The 19,352-nt window shown below is 47.8% G+C and overlaps 1 protein-coding gene across 7 annotated transcripts in view; it reads left to right on the top strand.

The window, feature by feature from the left end:
- The window catches only part of GRAMD4 (GRAM domain containing 4), a 66,652-nt gene that overhangs the window by 23,407 nt on the left and 23,893 nt on the right, over nucleotides 1-19,352 (top strand). For all 7 annotated transcript variants that reach the window (XR_013621087.1, XR_010986619.2, XM_068132626.2 and 4 more), the window contains 5 exons: nucleotides 2,651-2,783; nucleotides 3,013-3,038; nucleotides 3,202-3,293; nucleotides 4,122-4,213; nucleotides 4,586-4,634. Coding sequence is in view for 5 of the 7 variants with exons in the window: in XM_068132626.2 (XP_067988727.1) it covers nucleotides 2,651-2,783; nucleotides 3,013-3,038; nucleotides 3,202-3,293; nucleotides 4,122-4,213; nucleotides 4,586-4,634 (392 nt within the window). In the remaining 2 variants the exon portion in view is untranslated. The remainder of the gene's footprint in view (nucleotides 1-2,650; nucleotides 2,784-3,012; nucleotides 3,039-3,201; nucleotides 3,294-4,121; nucleotides 4,214-4,585; nucleotides 4,635-19,352) is intronic.

Raw genomic sequence — 19,352 nt, 5'->3', positions numbered from 1 at the left:
CACCGTGCACCCCCACATGCCCCGTGCCTTATCGATTAACGGCATAAATCCTCGATGTTGGCTAGTCGCCCTCGAAGGCCGCCACGTTATGACACGCACGTTCGGGCAGGGGCGGTCAGATTGAGTATTTCTGCTATCTGTAGAGGTACCCAGGTAGACGAACTCAGGTAGACGTACTCTGATGACGCTAGCGCGGGAAGCAGTTAATGGCGCTGTAGAGCAAACGCGTGATTTAGTCGATGACGTCATCAATTGGTTCGGGCGCGTGCGGGCGGGTTTGACGGCGAGTTCCAGCTGAGCGGTATCCCCAGACAGAGTAAAGTAGCACACCGAAATCTATAGTCTCGCGTCCATTGGGCAGCAGCATTCGAGCGGGCTCGAGATTGGTGTACGGAATACGAACCCGGCCGACGAGTGAAAGGTATTATCTAGGGCGAACCGCGTACGAGGGAAACCGAAAGTTGAGCTCGGCCCTTGAACCAGTGCGGCTTTGCCGAGTCGAGAGGGCGAGCACGCCGAGTCGAGAGGGCGAGCACGCCGAGTCGAGAGGGCGAGCATGCTTGGCAGCGATAAACTGCACGACCTGAAGTAGCGTCTCGTTTGTTTAGCTTTCGGGCCGTGTTTTGTCCGGAGTTTTAGACATAGTTAGTCATATAGAATACACATGGTATACGATCATCTATCATAAGCATAAGCCCGAGTGTCGTGAAAGGCTATGAAGGTCCCGCTCGACGTCCTCAGAAACTCATCCGTGCTGCGGCGAGTCCTCGTATGGTGCCAAGCGAGCCTCCATTGAGGCGATTCCAGGCAGCGGAGTTCACCGGCCTCGTTGAGTAGCCACATGTAGGTGGGATTTCGACGAGCCGCGATCAGAATCGCCGGCCTCGCAGAATGGTGCCCGCGAAGGGCGCAGTGCGCGATTTGCGCGTAGGAGGTGATTCCACCGAGCAGCGATTGATCGGGTTGTGCCGTGCCCGCGATGGGGCAGCGCGCGGTTCGCGCGTAGGAGGTGATTCCGACGTGCAGCGATTGGAATCGCCGGTCTCGCAGAGTGGTGCCCGCGTTGGGCGCAGCGTGGCTTCGCGTGGGAGGAGGTGATTCCGATGTGCAGCGATTGGAATCGCCGGCCTCGCAGAGTGGTGCCCGCGTTGGGCGCAGCGTGGCTTTGTGTAGGAGGAGGTGATTCCGAGCAGCGATCGGAATCGTAGGCCTCACAGAGTAGTGCACGTGACGGGTGCAGCGCGCGCGATTCGCGCGGGGAGGTGCTTCCGAGCAGCGTTCGGTCGGGCACAGAGTAGTGCACGCGACGGGTGCAGCGTGCGGCGTCGCGTAGGAGGAGGTGATTCCGAGCAGCGATCGGAATCGTAGGCCTGACAGAGTAGTGCACGCGACGGGTGCAGCGTGCGCGATTCGCGCGGGGAGGTGCTTCCGAGCAGCGATCAGTCGGGCACAGAGTAGTGCACGCGACGGGTGCAGCGTGCGGCGTCGCGTAGGAGGAGGTGATTCCGAGCAGCGATCGGAATCGTAGGCCTCACAGAGTAGTGCACGCGACGGGTGCCGCGCGCGCAATTTGCGCGTGGAGGTGCTTCCGAGCGCGGCATGACAGTCAAGGGTGTCGTGAACACTCGCGTGGACATCTCATCTCGGGCCGAGGCACGCAAATCAGTTGGTCGGGTAGGCCGTCGGCTCCAAGCGGGTCCGTCGTTCGGACGGGGTTTCGGCCGCAGGACGTTGCCCAGTAGCATCGTTCTCCAGGCGTCTTGCCGGAGTCCGTCATGCCTGCTCCGGCGTTCGGGCCTCAGGAGAGCAGTTCGCCTTTTGACGACGCGGTCCCGCAAAAGGCTTGCGAGGTCCCCATCGCATCCGGTCCTTTCGAGGAAGACCGGCAGCAAGAGTAGTCGGAGCTCCGTAGCTGGAGCTAGCTCGACGGGTCCTCCGCCGGTCATTCTTCTCCGAGGTGGGCCTCGCAGGAGCGCGGAGAATGTCGGGAACGCTCGTCTGTGATTCGCGTTCATCCGGCCATCGCCAGACTCGTGTCCCGCCATTCCCGAAGATCATTATTGAAATTAAGTGTTGTGAAAATCAACCAAATCCACAACTCGTCCCATAGATCGGTTTAATTTCAATAAGATCGTGACATCATCCTGTAAAATACACCATGCAATATATATGTCAGGATCAAGGCATCATATGAGAAAGATTGGATATATCAGTCAATGCAAGCAAGCCTAGAATATAAGTGGGTACGTACCATTCAATTCTACATGTCATTGTATAAAGTCGCAGGAGTGGCCTCGAGTCGCGGACGTCCCGAGGTCTTATAGACACCGCCCAGTGGTTTAAGTGAGCATCACACCTGGGTTCAACTTTGATCCATTTTCACCACACATTCTGCATAGGTTTCACTCTTACCCTGAAGGTTTTGTCTCAATCATCCATGTGGTTGTTGAGAAAAACGAGGTTTAGCATGGACGGACGGACGGACGGACGGACAACCCAAAAACACAATTCCTCCGGCCACCTTCGGGGGCGTAGGCATAAAAAGAGTTTGCAGCAGGTGCTGTGTAGTGCATCTTGCCATCTGATATCTATTGAGAGCGAAGGAGAGTCTATCACCACGGCCTATTATCTGCCATTTGTGTTTTTTCAGAGGAGGCTTGCTGCAGCTGGGTGAGTCGCATCAGGACTATTGGCTTGGCCTGGCTGGGGGAGCTATATCAGCTGCTGCAGCCTCTTACCGAGACCAAACGTGATGACACTGAGGAGCCACTCAGCGCCAGGAGGTCTTCCTTGCTTACTACACTTTAACATACCTGGCTGTTAATCTGGTCAATTCCTTACCTACTTTCATTTGTGCTCTCAACCTGCTTTTAAAATTTGGCTTTGGCGACATTTAACCATGTATTAATTGCCTAGCTAATATACTGGATGCATTTTTCATCCTTTGGAGATGGGGGGATATCTTTTTTGTTTATTTATATTCCACATTATTACCTTTTGACCTTTCCTCAGGTTAACGGAAAACATGCGGCGTGTCAGTAAGTTTTGCTCCACCCTGCCCTTTTCACATCACCTCACTTTGCTATGATAGGTGCCATCATGCATCTTCTTGTTGTGTTGTTATAATCAGTTATGTGATTGATGTAGTAAACATTTATAATTCCCTGCACTCATTTATTGATTTACCTCCACAAACACCAGAACGTGCTGCTAAACCCTTGACTAACTTCCGACGGGATTTAACTGCATTGTCTCACTGGTACTCCTTCTACACCTCTGCGCTTGCATTCTTGGTAAGAGGTGTGTGCGCTTGCGTGTGCGCGTGCGTACATATGTACAAATAACGTGAAGCAAGTAGGAGGCCAAAACACAATCTACTCCACTAAAGGTTGTTGAGAAATGGAGTGGAAATTTCCTTTTGGGAATTCGACCTCTTAATCCAACATTCACATTTCCTGTATCACTTCCTTGTTCCAACGTTTAGTTTGTCTATTTTCGTTTAGGCCTCTTACCATATGCCTACCACTTGTAAAATGCAAGTGTTAGCATTGTAAAGATTTGCATAAATCTTATATTTTTGTGCTTTGTTTCCATCATTTTCTTAAACAGCAACATATGTGCCGTACCTCGAATGGACGTTAAATGGGCATCCCATCTACCAGCATTCGTTGGAGCCGTTAAATATCCCATGGTGTCCTTCACGAAGAGTAGGCGAGCTAGCGCCAGCACTATGAACAAATTACAAATTCCTAGCCTAACCAGCAGAGGCCATTGCATCAGCAGCTCATCCGCACCCTCGGTCAATGATGCTACCCTGTGGCCTTGTGCTGCATATCAATAAATAAGTTGTTCAGCAACAGAGTTTTGTAGTGGTAAATAGGATACTGAGTTGATGAGCTCACCTATTCCTAGTTCTTATACACAAAACCAAATGCAGTTTAGATTCTTTGTTGAAAAATGATAGAAACAATTGCAAGCAAATCATCTCGGAGTAATATTGGTTTTTGTTTTGAACAGAGGGTGAAGAATAACTTTGCAGTACACTAGTGAATGATCTATTGAAAGTAAACTGTTACTTGTCGAATGCATGTTCACCTCGTGGCAAACACTGTACCATGCAGGTATTTGGCTATGCGGTGTGGCATGGCTGGGCTCTTTCCTTCTTACTTTTCCTTGGCATCGTCAGGCTCAGCCTAAACTACCTGATTGCCAGGTGAGTCCTGCTCTGTCATTCTCACTCCTGGCATCTTCCTCTTTGCTCTCATATATCTCTTTGTAATACGGATTCACATTTGGTTAATTACAGCGGTAGATTTTCAGGTTATTAGAACACCTGGCTGGGACAACTAGCTATTGGAAGAGGGGAAGGAATGTCTTTTTTTTCTGTAATTTCAAACAGATGACCAATACTGGTTGTTGATGTAAGCTTTTATAAGGGTGTGATGGATGGTCAGAGCCCAGAGGTTTATTGTCTGGGATTCAACAAGTTACACCTTAGAGATATTTTTTTTCGTCAGGCTCCCTTAAATTTTGTCTATTTAGTCATATGATTGCTTGTTCCTTCTTGGTGGCCGTGTGCTTACAGGGGATGGAGAATACGCTGGAGCATTGTGCCTGAGGTGGCAGAGGCCGAGGTGAGGCATCTTTCAAGCTACATCATGTACAGATTTATTTCTCATTTTAATTTCTCATTTAAGTTGTGACTTACTGTTTGTTTAAATTCACAGCTACTGCATTGTCTGAAACATTGGTCTAAGGTACTGGAAAGGTATGGCCTGTTGTGCAGACAGCCACAAGGAAGTACAGGAGAAGATTGTCTAAATAGACTTTATCCTGTCAAGTCCGTCTTTGGTTAATACTCGCCCTCCATCCCTTAGCTCCTTTTGCATATCTGCAGACTCTGCGCACAATAAGCTAGAATGTATTGTCTCCAGATGTCATGTACCCAACCCATCATGCTCTGTCCCCATGATACATCCGCACACCAACTGTCCACTGGATTGCTTCCTTCCTACTGGCTTAGATAGATAAAGTACCGCACAGCCTCGACCTTGCTTTGTAGACAGGCCCAGATGGCATCAGCGCCCATGTTCTCAAATCCTGCTCTGCTTCTCTTGCTCCTCCTCTCTCTGTGTCTGCTCTATTCGGCCTGTCCTTCTCCTTTGGGCACCTCTCTTGTGCCTGGAAGTCGGCCATCACTCCCAGCCACAGGAATGATCATGGCTGCACAAATTGAAAATCTTGTGTCATCTCAAATGGGGTGCCCAAAATATTTTCAGGTAACCCATTCGGATTTGCATAACCCTTAAAGAGAGAGGAGGAAATATTGAATGAATGAATTATTGTTTTTATTGCTCAAAACTAAGCAATTATATTATTTTAGTTAAAACTGAAAAATACATCTCTGATACTATTTCATGACAGTCACACAATGCTGACTAGAACAACAAACAACAACAACATGCATTTTAAGGCCATTTTCCCTGCTAGAGCGGGGGTTGGCCTTGCGGTCCCCATGACAATCTTCTCCACTTTGCCCTATTTTCTGCATCTCTCCTTGTTAACCCCCTTGCCCGCATTTCTTCTTCCACCATCTTTAGCCAAGTCTTTCTCGGTCTTCCCCATCCTCTACTTCCTTCTACATTCATTTCCATCACTCTTCTCAACCAGTCACTTTCATCCTTCCTCAACACATGACCAAACCATCTCAACCTGTTCCTCTTCACAGCATCAATCACAGGCTCTATTCCCATCATCTTTCGCAATTCATCATTTGTCTTCCTCTCTCTCAACGATACTCCACGCATCTACCAAACCATTCGCATTTCCACCCTTTCCAGCCTTCGTTGCTGCTCTACGTTCATTACCCATGTCTCGCTCCCATAAATCATAACACTTCTCACACATGCCTGCCTACCCTCCACCATTCTCACACCACTTCCCTTCCATCTCATCTCTTGCACACAACATATGTCTACTCTTCTTCTGATCAATACTTCCACCACTTCTCCTGATCTCCCTGTCATTGTCCCTACATTCCATGTCCCAAACCTCAGAAACCGATCTCCACTTCGGGCTGTACCCTGCCCATATGTAGTTGTAATTGTCATGGTTCTCTTTTTGAGGCAATGTTTTTATGGCCGGATGCCCTTCCTGACGCCAACCCTCTTAGTCGCCTCTTACGACACGCAGGGATACGGTATACCTATTCTAATCAGGATACACACCGGTCCAAGTCATTGTAATTCATGTAAAAGCACAAGGATGGCCGAGTCGTCCTCCCAAATACATTACACATACAAGCTCCTCCACAAGCTTGAGATCACCACTGATAACAAAGAAAAGGTTCGTTTACACTGCACGTTAAGCAGCTAAGATGGCCAGGCGTACAGAATTTAAACGCAACACTTTCGAAGGTGAGAGCCTCAGTGAGCAGAAGCACTCGGAGACCTCAAGCACGTCGTGCAAACGAGCCTCAGGAAGCAGGAAAGGAGGCCTCAAGCACGTCGTGCAAACGAGCCTCAGGAAGCAGGAAAGGAGGCCTCAAGCACATCTTGCAAACGAGCCTCAGGAAGCAGGAAAGGAGGCCTCAAGCACGTCGTGCAAACGAGCCTCAGGAAGCAGGAAAGGAGGCCTCAAGCACGTCGTGCAAACGAGCCCCAGGAAGCAGGAAAGGAGGCCTCAAGCACGTCGTGCAAATGAGCCTCAGGAAGCAGGAAAGGAGGCTTCAAGCACGTCGTGCAAACGAGCCTCAGGAAGCAGGAAAGGAGGCCTCAAGCACGTCGTGCAAACGAGCCTCAGGAAGCAGGAAAGGAGGCCTCAAGCACGTCGTGCAAATGAGCCTCAGGAAGCAGGAAAGGAGGCCACAAGCACGTCGTGCAAACGAGCCTCAGGAAGCAGGAAAGGAGAAGCACGTCGTGCAAACGAGCCTCAGGAAGCAGGAAAGGAGGCCTCAAGCACGTCGTGCAAACGAGCCTCAGGAATCAGGAAAGGAGGCTTCAAGCACGTAGTGCAAACGAGCCGCAGGAAAGGAGGCCTCAAGCACGTCGTGCAAACGAGCCTCAGGGAGTAGGAAAGGAGGCCTCAAGCACGTCGCCCTCCATCCCTTAGCCTCAGGAAGCAGGAAAGGAGGCCACAAGCACGTCGTGCAAACGAGCCTCAGGAAGCAGGAAAGGAGGCCTCAAGCACGTCGTGCAAACGAGCCTCAGGAATCAGGAAAGGAGGCTTCAAGCACGTAGTGCAAACGAGCCGCAGGAAAGGAGGCCTCAAGCACGTCGTGCAAACGAGCCTCAGGGAGTAGGAAAGGAGGCCTCAAGCACGTTGTGCAAACGAGCCTCAGTAAGCAGGAAAGGAGGCCTCAAGCACGTCGTGCAAACGAGCCTCAGGGAGTAGGAAAGGAGGCCTCAAGCACGTCGCCCTCCATCCCTTAGCCTCAGGAAGCAGGAAAGGAGGCCACAAGCACGTCGTGCAAACGAGCCTCAGGAAGCAGGAAAGGAGGCCTCAAGCACGTCATGCAAACGAGCCTCAGGAATCAGGAAAGGAGGCTTCAAGCACGTAGTGCAAACGAGCCGCAGGAAAGGAGGCCTCAAGCACGTCATGCAAACGAGCCTCAGGGAGTAGGAAAGGAGGCCTCAAGCATGTCGTGCAAACGAGCCTCAGGAAGCCTTGTCTTGTCCTTTCCTCGCTTGTTTAGCCGATGACTATGAAAGGAAGACCGATGAGGGTCGAGTTGAACCTTCCCGCCCTGAGATTGAGTATAAAAACCACCTTTTAGAGGCCATTTTTCCCCGCAAGTGGGGGTTGGCCTTTTTCGGGAACTGTGGTTGTTGTTGTTTTTCGGTCCCCTTTTTGAAGCAATGTTTTACGGCCGGATGCCCTTCCTGATGCCAACCCTTTTTGCCGCCTTTAACGACAAGCAGGGAATGCTGACTGAGATTGAGTATCTAATAAGTATAATCTATCTATAATTCCAGTAATCTCTGTGTGTGTGTGTGTGTCTGTGTGTGTGTGTGTGTGTGTGTGTGTGTGTTTGTCTGTGACCGCTGTTTCTCGACAACCACGGGTCCGATATACTTGAAACTTGCCAGGTATATTGCTGGGGACCCGAGGATGTGCCTTTTCAAGGTTTCATATTAATCGGAGAAGTAGTTACCGAGCTATGGCGATTTAGCCGTTCGCCGTTCGCTTTGGCTTTGCGAATGGACCGAACCATTTCATGTAAATAGAGGGGGGGGTTCTGTGGTCGTTCGCTTTGGCTTTGCGAATGGACCAAACCATTTCATGTAAATAGAGGGGGGGGGGGGTTCTGTGGTCGTTACTGCATGTAAACGCATGTTTTTTTGCACGCACGTACGGGCAAGCACGTAATCGGAGAAGTAGTTACCGAGCTATGGCGATTTATTTACCAAACTAATCACAGTTACCTCCCACGGGTAACCCACGTACCCATGGGCACGGGCACCCACGTACGGGCACGTCCTAGTCTATCTATAATTCCAGTAATCTCTGTGTGTATGTGTGTGTGTCTGTGTGTGTGTGTGTGTGTTTGTCTGTGACCGCTGTTTCTCGACAACCACGGGTCCGATCTAATTGAAACTTGCCAGGTATATTGCTGGGGACCCGAGGATGTGCCTTTTCAAGGTTTGAAATTAATCGGACAAGTGGTTCCCAAGGTATGGTCACCGTACTCGCAAGCCATTCGCTTTGGCTTTGCGAATGGACCAAACCATTTCATGTAAATAGAGGGGGGGGGGGGGGTTCTGTGGTCGTTGCGAATGGACCAAACCATTTCATGTAAATAGAGGGGGGGGGGGGTTCTGTGGTCGTTACTGCCACGTGGTTTCAAAGTTTTTTTTTGTTGTTGTTGTTTGCACGCATGTTTTTTTGCACGCATGTACGGGCAAGCACGTACGGGCGTGCCCGTACGTGCGGGCACGCCCTAGTGAGTATAATGCTGACTAGAACAAATGTATATAAATTGTTAGTGCATGGAATATTAATGAATGATTATCTTGTGAATATTTGATTATTAGTGCAAAGTATTTTAAAATAAGGTAAGTTTCCGATGTGAAATTAATAGCCAGTAAATAATGTTTGACTCAGCATTTATTGGTAATGGGAGATTTTTATATTGCAAATGAAACGAAAAGCAAGGCCCTCAAGTGAACTCCGCACGTAAAGTTTGGAAAACTTGTAATGTGAAAATTTTCAAGATTTAACTGAAAAATGAGATGAAGTTCATAATGTCTAAGGATGTAGGTGGGATGTGGACTTGAATAATAAATATTTGGATGAAAACAGCCATCCATATTTGTGGAATAACCACTGGCAGATTTCAAAAGGAACTAGAACGGCACTTGGTAGAGCGCATACCTCTGCCAGGCTGAATAGCTTACATTTTATATCCCTTTGATTCGGGTCTGCATCTAGACTTGAAATAAAATCCAATCCAATACTTCTTGTCACCAAACCAAGTCATCTCCCTGGTTTAAAAAAATAAATAATCCGTCCCCAATGTTTTGAGATATCTTGCTATACTGTATGTCGTTTTTGGCCCAATCTCACTATTGTGAAGAATCAGTTTAAAATAATAGCATCCAGATATGGATCCTCTCCAAAATCTAACTAATTTGTCCTTGTCACACACCCAACCTGTCCACCATGTTTCATCACAATCCGTCCACAATGTTTTGAAATATCGTGCTGTACTTTATATAGTTTTGGCCCTATCTCTCAATACGAAAAAAAATCACTTGAAAATTAAAAAAAATTCTCGTACCGGATCCGGATCCTTCACCAAAATCTAATTTGGACCTTCATCAAAATCTAATCAATTTTTTTTTTTTTTTGTATACAAGATCAAGGCTCGTTTAAGAGCTAAAATTCATCCTTGCCACACACCCAACCTGTCCACCAAGTTTCATCCAAATCCGACCATACCTTTTTGAGTTATCCTGCTCGCAGACATACAGGGGTGAAAACATAACCTCAGTCCTCCTTAGGTGGCAGAGTTAATGAGTAAAATTGTGCTGAAACACCAGAAGATTCTACTCATTGTTTCAAGACGAATTATGAAATTGTGTAAAATGGTCTAGGAAGAAGGAGTGATCCTTTACGATTCAGCAAATAGCAGTATTGTGTTATTTTTCAAGATGAAGGGGCACCCTTTGTTCCGTTCATCTTAGATTGAGGAGTTAAATTGAGCAGGCATTGAAATTTTTTGAAAATTTGTTTGAAAAGACTAAAAACGTTGTAAATATGGACATCCAGTTTGGTTTTATGCCAGAAAGATCAGCAACAGTAGCGATTTTTATTTTGAGATAATGCCAAGAAATATTGGGCAAAGAAAACCCTGTATCTTGTTTTCATTGACCTAGAGAAAGCATTATGATCGAGTAGCAAAGCAACTATTGAATTGCCTCTCAAAAGAGATCTCAGGCCAAAATAAATGGGAATGCATGAAATCGATCAAGAACTATGGCAAAGACAAAATTGGGATGCACTGCATTGCTAGATGTCAATGTAGGATTACACCAGGGATCATTTATAAGTCCTGGACTGTTTGTAATAGTGATGGGGAAGGAAGAATTTACGAAGAATGAAAGGTTGTGATTGACATGAGTTACACAAGGTGATTTTATTTTATTTTATTCTAGAACCCTAAATAATTCCCATAGACGAAAAACTATATCAGTTAGGAACCTAATATTTTATGTAAATGTAGTCGAATATGTTACAGAAAGACAGAACATGTTCCTGAGTGTTATCATGTGATTTATCACGTGACCCGACAGTGACGTGTAACGGTTTTCTCTCGGTCACGTCTTGGCGCTCACTGTGGAAGATCGCATGTTTCTCGTCAAACATTACATCAATAATGCATCCTTTAGGGAATGTCAAATTGCATTTAAAAGTCGTTTTGGTGGTCGCATGAAACCTTCAAAATCAGTGATCTGGAAACTGGTGAACAGTTCACAGAAACAGGCTGCATGAAAGTTAACAAGCACATGTGCCAGCCAAGTGTTGTTACACCAGAGAAAGTGGATGAAGTGCGGGGAAGAATGGAAGCAAGCCTGAATAGATCCGAGACGTTTAGCACAACAAGCTCACTGTTCATGTCACATCTTTCTGTAACATTAGGCTACATTTACACAAAATATTAGGTTCCTAACTGATATTTTTACTATATGGGAATTATTTAGGGTTCTCGCATAAAAAAAACAAGACCAAAAGTCTAACAGCGGCTTGTAATGTGATACTTATGTCAATGTGATATTTCAGTTTTTTCTTTTTAATAAGTTTGCAAAACTTTCTAAAATCCTGTTTTCTCTTTGTCAATATGGGGTATTGAGTGTAGATTGATGAGGGAAAAAATGAATTTAAACGATTTCAGCACAAAGCTGCAACATAACAAAATGTGAAAAAAGTGAAGGGGTCTGAATACTTTCTGAATGCACTGTATATGGCTGAGGTGAAACGTTCACCACATATGAAAAAGGATTTGAAGGAATTAGATTCCATGTACACCGCCTTCAGAAAGTATTCACACCCCTTGACTTTTTCACATTTTCTTGTTTTATAGCCTGAATTTAAAATGGGTGAAATTAAGATTTTTTTCTTTGTCACTGAGCTACACATAATACGCCATAATGTCAAAGTGGAATTTTTTTTATAGAATATTTTACAAAATAATTAAAAATGAAAAGCTGAAAAGTTTTGAGTCAATAAGTATTCATCCCCTTTGCTATGACACTCCAAATTGAGCTCAGGTGCATCAAATTTCCTTTGAGCATCAGGAGGAGCAGAATTAGCTGTCAGATCAAGAATAAAGTCTGCCTGGAAGTAGAACGGCACTCAGTAGAGAGCAAGCGCCTTTGGGCTTCTTGAAAAGCGCTATACAAAATAAATGAATTATTATTATTATTATTATCATACTTACGCCTGGTTGGCCATATCACTCAATGGTGAAGAATCGCTTAAAAAATTCTACTAGCTGGATCGGGATCCGGATCTTCACCAAAAATGAATCGATTCTTCTTTGTCACACACACAACCTGTCCAACAAGTTTCGTCCAAATCCATCCATAACTTTTTGAGATATCCTGCTATGTATCGTTTTTGGTACCTATCTATCTCCCAATGGTGAAGAATCACTTTTAAAAATTCTAGTAGCCGAATCTGGATCTTCACCAAAATCTAATAATTTCGTTGTCACATACGCTGAATCTCTGACAAATTTCGTCCGAATCCGTCCACAACTTTTTGAGATATTTTGTTCACAAACAAACAAACAAACAGACAGACAGGCAGGGGTGAAAACATAACCTCCATCCACCTTTAGTGGCGGAGGTAATAAGTGGAGGCAACTAGGGGGCATTATGAAGCACAATAACATTGCATTATCTGTAAAAGTTAGAGTTCGTAAAGCCTGCATCAGCTCCCATACATTGATGTAGGAAGTGAAACGTGGGAAATGCAGATTCGACGATGTAAAAATAATGGAAAGAGCAGAGATGAAAATTATATGATGGATTGTCTTTGTAAAAAAAATTCTGAGCTCATCTATCAGAAAGAGATTAAAAATCAATATTAGTGAAGAAGAACTTAGGAAGAGAAGTCTTGGTTGGTATGGTCATGTGCAGCAAAGGTTTGATTATGAAACTGTAAAGAAAGCTTGTGGTAGAAGGAAGAAAGCTGAGGACGTTCTGAAAGGACATGGATTGAAACTGTCAAGAAATGTGGAATGTTTGGGTTTGCACAACGCTGATGCAATGGATAGATCTGTATGGAGGAATGACATCATTCAACTAACCCCCTGCAAAAAGTGAAAATGGTCGTAAAACGTGTTGTTGTTGTTGTTGTATAACCCCGGACAGTTCTCTTGAAGAAGCCCATGGCACAGAGACAGCCGATTGATCTCCCAGGAGCGACCCAGAGATCCCCCACATATAGGATGGTGTACCCCTGCCTTCACGAAGTCAGGGCCACAACAGAGTTAAAAATGGAGAGAGAGACAGACAGAGAGACAGAGAGACAGAGAGACAGAGAGACAGAGAGAGAGACACAGAGAGAGAGAGAGAGAGAGAGAGAGAGAGAGAGAGAGAGAGAGAGAGAGAGAGAGAGAGAGAGAGAGAGAGAGAGAGAGAGAGAGAGAGAGAGAGAGAGAGAGAGAGACAGAGAGACAGACACAGACAGACAAGAGACCAGAGGGAAAGGGTCGGTCCATGGGGACCGATCGGCACTCTGACCATAACCACGCTACCCTAACGGAAGATTTGTCCCCCGACTTGCATCCCCGATAGTTGTCACAAAACGTATTGTTTGTGGTGTTGCTATTGTTGTAGTAGTAGTATAAGTAGTAATAGTATTATTATTCATAGTAGTAGAAGTATCTTGTGAATTATTATCTGTCAACCTAGTGTTGTAATTTTGTAATCATCGTCATAATTAACGAAAAATGTTTGCTAAACAGCCTTATATTAAAACTTTTCAAGGAAATGCCTTAGTTTTCCTGACATCGTGGTTCCAAACGCTGTTGCATGCAAAACAAGTTTGGTCTCGCATTGCAATGACATGCTTAACCCAATTAAACAGCTCCCAACTCTTGCCATGCTGTTGTTCCTCTATCAACAATGAATGGAAGGCCTAAACCTCAAATAAAAGGTCAGGACTGTTTCCTTGAACATATTGTTGCGAATATGGAATTTGGCCTCCATATCCGCTTGTAAATATTCCCCTATTTTCTCCAATACTCCCCAACTTTCCCCAATCCCCCATTCCCTAGTCCCATTGCATGTAAATAACAATCAGTAGAGCCGACCTTCCCCTTATTCCCCCATTAAATGTCGTGCCCAGGTCCACCGCACCACACGTAGACAACTTTCGGACATCTTGCTAGTTATTCTTAATCTATGTCAGTTAAGGCCTCGTCTCCATTAATTATGACTCTTCGTTGCACCAGAATGTGATTATATGGCATCAGTAGTGAGTTTAGGACCTTTCCCATACCTCCTCCCATCTTCTTCCCCAAACAACAACAATAACAACAACTACAACAACAATTACAACTACAACTACAACTACGACTACAACAACAGAGGGGCGGGGAGTGTGCGTCCTCACACCGGCTCGGTTACCCGCCATGACCATGCGCTCCACGGCGTTACCCCGAAGGGGCTGGCTGTCAGCTCCTCGTCAGGGGCGGAGCCAGTAACCCCCCCACGCACCCAATGAGAAGCAACGTGCCGATTCCATCTGGGGCGGAGCTAACGAGCCGAGGGCGTGTCACTCCCCGCCGGATATACGCGGCCCCGCGCCGGATGTGACGTGAGATGCGCCTCAGCTTGGAGAGAGAAGCCACCGCCACCCCCAGCGCGACGATACCTCCCCGCATCTTTGGACCGGACCGGACCGTACTGTACCCTGCCCCGAGCCCAGGAGGACCTGGAGCCATCGATACCTGCCTTTCCTAGCCATCAAACCCCCGTGTGAGTCAGCCGTTGTCCCGTTTGTCTGTCGTCTGTCCGGGGTTAATATAAGAGTGTGTCTAAGTGCCTGTCTTTCTGTGATTATACTTCTAGCCCCTGTAATCTGACCTTTCCGTACGAATATAATCTCCTCCGGAGGTCTTGAGAATCGAAACCTTGGTGTCGTATTGTGTTATTGTAATCCAGCCGGGTGTCTTCTTTTTCTTATTGAGCCAGCATCGCGCGACTAGTCAACGTTCGGGCACAATCGGGTAACTTGTGCAGACGTGGTCATACCATAAAACCGCTCGGTGAATAACATCCAAGCCACGTCAGTAACAATTGGTGTCGAGGAGTGGAATTCGAACCCGGGACTAAATTTATTAGGCCCAAATTTTGGGAGGGAAAATCGATTCGGAGCGCGTACTGCGCTCGACGAAATTATAACGAAAAAAAAAAAAATTGGATTTGTTTTACGAAACTCGAATTTTGCAAGTCGCGCTATGGCGGATCAAGACGGCTGGGGTCCGGTAGGGGAGAGTGAAGCAGGGTCGGTCCAGGACCAAATTGAGGGACATGAGGAGAGCGAAGCAGTGAGGGCGGCAGGTTCGCAAAATAGCGCCGTCACGCACGAAGTAGCGGGCGCGCAAAATGGCGCGCTCGCTCACGTGGTTGAAGGGTCCCAAAATAGCGGCGCCGCGGAGGGCGAGCCTGCGGTGGCGGCTGGGGACGCTGGGCAAACCGGGTTTGACCTCAGATTATTCTTGACCCAACTGAATGCAAAAATGGATAGGATGGAGGGCCAAATGAGGGTTGATAGTGGGCGATTAGAGGGCCAAATGAGGGGTACCAGTGAGGGATTAGACAATAATTTTAAGGGATTAGACATGAAATTTGGGAAATTAGACGATAGATTAGGGGAAATACAGGAGGGGTTAACGGGGGTAGAAAACAGAATGGCCGCTCAAGAGAATCAAATGGAAGGGATGCAAAAGGGGTTAGAGGGGGTAGAAAATAGAATGGCTGCCCAGGAGAATCAGATAGAGGGAGTGAAAAATGGGTTAGAGGGGTTAGAAAACACCATGGAAGGCAAATTGAGGGACATGAGGGACCAAACGGAAAGGGAAGTTAACCAAATGGGGCAGCAGATAGAGGGGGTCAGAATGGGGGTAGAAGCCAAACTGGATGCTCACAGGGAGGAAATGGAGCAGATGAGGGTGGCATCTGGGCAGGAGATGCAAGTGATGGGAGAAGAGATCAGAAGAGGAGTGAGTGAGGAGGTCGGAGGAGTGCGCGAGGAGGTGAGGCACTGTAAGGAGCGCATGGAGAAGGAGGTGAGAAAGGGGACTGTAAAATTGCAAGGGGGTATAGAGGAGTTGACGCTGGGAGTAGAACAACTGACAGTGGGACAAAAGGAGTTGGGGGAACAGGTAAAGAAGAACACAGCGGTAATAGAGGGGTTAAAATCGACGCAGAAGGAGATGAAAAAGGACGTAGGGGTAATTAAAAAAGAGTGTCAGACGGTACATGAGGACTTGACGAAAAAAATGAACAAAGTGGTAGAGGTGATGGAGGTTAAAGAGCGGGAGGTGCGGGAGCACATAGAAAAAAATAAAGTGGAGTTAGAGGAAGAACTTAAAGGGGCGCACGAGGAGATGAAGGAGGTGAAGCAGAAATTAGAAGAAGTGGAAGAGGGGGTGAGCGAAATTAAAAAGCGACGGAGAGAGGATAAGAAAGAGATAAAAGAGGAGGTAAAAGAATTGGTCCAGAGTCTGTGTTCGGATCGTGATGATGTGCTCATTAACCGGATGAGGGATTCGCAGGTGATGGAGGAGAAGCGAAGAGGAAGAGGACCCGGTGTAAGTGGTGACCAAGATGGTCGTGCGTATGATGCGCCAGGGGATTTAAGAAGCTTGGGGGTCGAGATAGACCCGGGTGTTCGTGAGAGGCCACTGGTGAAGTGTGCGACAGGTCTGGTGTGCGAAAAAGGAGGTGTGCGAGAAAGTCCGACTCTGGGGTGTGTGAGGAAAAAGTGCACGCCGAGGAGTGAGGGTGCTGGCGAGAGTGAGTCGGTCGTAGCGAGTGTGCGAGGGAGCACATGGAAGCGCGGTGTGGTAAGTGTTACAGAGGGTGTGACGGGAGAGTGTGCGCAAGGGTGTGCGCGAGAGAGGTGTGTAACGGACAGGTGCATGAGGAAAGAGTGCGCTGTCAGAAGTAAGGAAGAGTGTCCACCCGTGGTGAGTGTTACAGAGGGTGTAACGGGAGAGTGTGCGCGAGAAAGGTGTGTGACGGACAGGTGCACGAGGAAAGAGTGTGCTGTCAAGAGTAAGGGTGAGTGCGCTGTCAGGAATGGAGGTGAAAGTAGTGAGAGTGACATGGAGCGTGAGTTAGTTGTGACAGGTGAGCGAGGATGTACACCTGGGATGGAAGGATGCACACCTGGAATGGTAGAGCGTGAGTGGGAATGCACGCTGGAGTTGGTGGTGAGGCACGTGGTTGGGTGTGCGAATGAGGGCACACCTGTGATTGTCACAGAGGAGGTGACCGAGGAGGGGGCGCGAAGAGGTGTTTTGGTGAGGTGTGCGACCAACGAATGTGTGCCAAAGTGTTCGGTGGTCAGGTGTGTGACCAAGGCTGTGAGTGGAATGAGGGTACCTGGGTGTGTAAGGAAAGGTACGAGGAGCATGAGCACGGCTGGATGTGCGAGCAAGGAACGGGCTGCGGGGTGTAAGCGTCCAGGTGAAGCATCGACGTTAGACGGGGTAGAGTTTAGAACGACTTATAGCCGAATCGGGCCCTCGGTGCGTGCTGGGCCTCGCTTTGAACGGCCGCGTCCGTGCTCCACTAGGCGGAGCGGGCAGCCCGATAGAAAGGGTCGTCATGGCGACCACTTTTTGGTGAGACGTGCCGGCAGGTCGAGAGCGGGACATTGGATGGCTCCGTGCCGAGATGGTGCGTGGGATCTCGGCACGGGTGAGCCCCCGTCCCTGCACCGAGTGCCGGACGCATCCAGCCGCTGGCACAGAACAACCCGCATTCATGGCTTGGCTTTACGAAGCCTGGCTTTGGACAGGAATTGGCGCACCGAGAGGTATTAGTGAGTAGACTGGGTGATGAGGTTAGTGTTTTGGACCCAAAATTAGAGAAAAACAAAATTTGATGATTGGCAAGGGATTGGCAGTAGTGATTGGCAGATGATGGGTAGTGATTGGCAAATTTTTGATTTGTTGAAATTTGATGTGCAAAATTGGTAGTGAGCGATGGGCCCGGTGGGTAAGGCTGGCATCCCTGCCACCCTTCCCATAGGGGGCAAATGCGCAATAGATTATGGGGTGTATGGCAGTGAAAACTAGCCCGGGTGGGTTAGGTTATATTGTAGGGATCTAGAAGAGATTGACATTAGGTAACGTTAAGTTTAGTTAGTGACTGATACCTGTAGTGGGGACGCAGGTAGCTGAGTGTGGATGATAATGACGAGGGAGCGCAATAGTTTAAAGGGACGACTGGGAAGCGCAAGTTTCAGAAAGGAGTAGTTAGTTGAGATGATGCCGTGTGTGTGAGAATTGAACAGGTGTGATTGCACAGGTGTGCAACTGGACAGGTGTGTGGAGCAGTGTATGAGTAGTGAGTGTGTGGATCAGCGCGAATGCGCTTGGGGAGAGAAGGGTGCAGGTGGCACCAGGTGTGAGAGCACAGGTGTGCAGGTACAGGTGTGTGGAGAGAGTTGGAGTGAGTGGTACGGAGTGGTGTGCATGGTGCGAAGGTGTGGATGGGGGAAGAGTGGACCCCTTTCACGAGCACCCGGGGCGGGTAGTGTAAGTGTTAGGTAGAGGGTGCAGGTAAATTGTGGTTGGATATTGGCATTTGTGGTGCGGTTGCAGAATGGTGTTGTGAATGGGTGCATTAGTGTTGTGGAAATGGCTGGGCGTGTAGCCTGTTAGTGTGTGTAGTTGGTTGGGCACTCCACCACTGTGAGGATGTCGGCCAGGTGAGGCCGCAGGTGGGCTCTGGGAGCCGGTAGTTGTGAGTGGGTGCCTGAGGATCCCGGGTGTGGATCGGGCAGCCCAGTGCCAGAGAGGGCACGGAGTGGGGAGAGAGCCAGAGGGCCTTCCCCTGGTAGTTAGGTTAGGGTAAGGAGCAGGTAAGCTCGGAGGCAACTGCAGTGGTGGAGGTGTGCAGGTGGGTAGACCCACTGGGAGAGGTACACGTCGCAGCCCAGAAATTGTACGAGGGCACCGGGAGATGAATCGGGGGAGTGAGACCCCAAATTGAAGAGCACCACAGTTTGGCCAATGGGAATTGGTTTTTAGAACCCATAGTGTAAGAGGGCCAATGGTTTGGCCGGAGAAAGACCCCGGGTAGTGTAAAGTTGTTAAAGTCATTTAGGAGATAGTTAGGATTGATGAACCTGTCGCACCATACGCAGCCACTTACCTGTGGTGATGATGATGACTCCACACCTGTGTTTTCTTTGTTTTGTTGCAGGAGATGAATCGCTGTGTGGATTTGTGAGACGCATCACGACGTGGATGAGACATTGGAGTGATTCCATCTCTCCCTCCCTAGGAGGGACTGATGATGAATTGGTGATGGCAAATTATGATGTTGAGTTGGAGATGGCAAATTTTGATGAGAGTTGAAAATGGCAAATTTGATTGGTTAGGAGGGAGAGAAGACGAATTTGGTTTATGGGAGGAACGGGGAAGACAGTAGGGATGTTTGTTGATGTGTAAAGTAGATGTTTATGGGTAGTGTTGTGTTTTGTGGATACAGTAAGGGGTAAGGGAGGGGCCATGTAGGTTACCTGGTGGGGGGGGGGGCGTACGATAGGAACGTACCTGTCTCACCTGGTTCCCATGTGCCCCCAGTGTGCATCACCTTACATTG

Source organism: Myxine glutinosa, chromosome 12, assembly GCF_964187855.1.
Source record: "Myxine glutinosa chromosome 12, kmMyxGlut1.1, whole genome shotgun sequence".
NCBI classification, from domain to species: domain Eukaryota; kingdom Metazoa; phylum Chordata; class Myxini; order Myxiniformes; family Myxinidae; genus Myxine; species Myxine glutinosa.
This window is presented reverse-complemented; position numbering and strand designations above follow the sequence as displayed.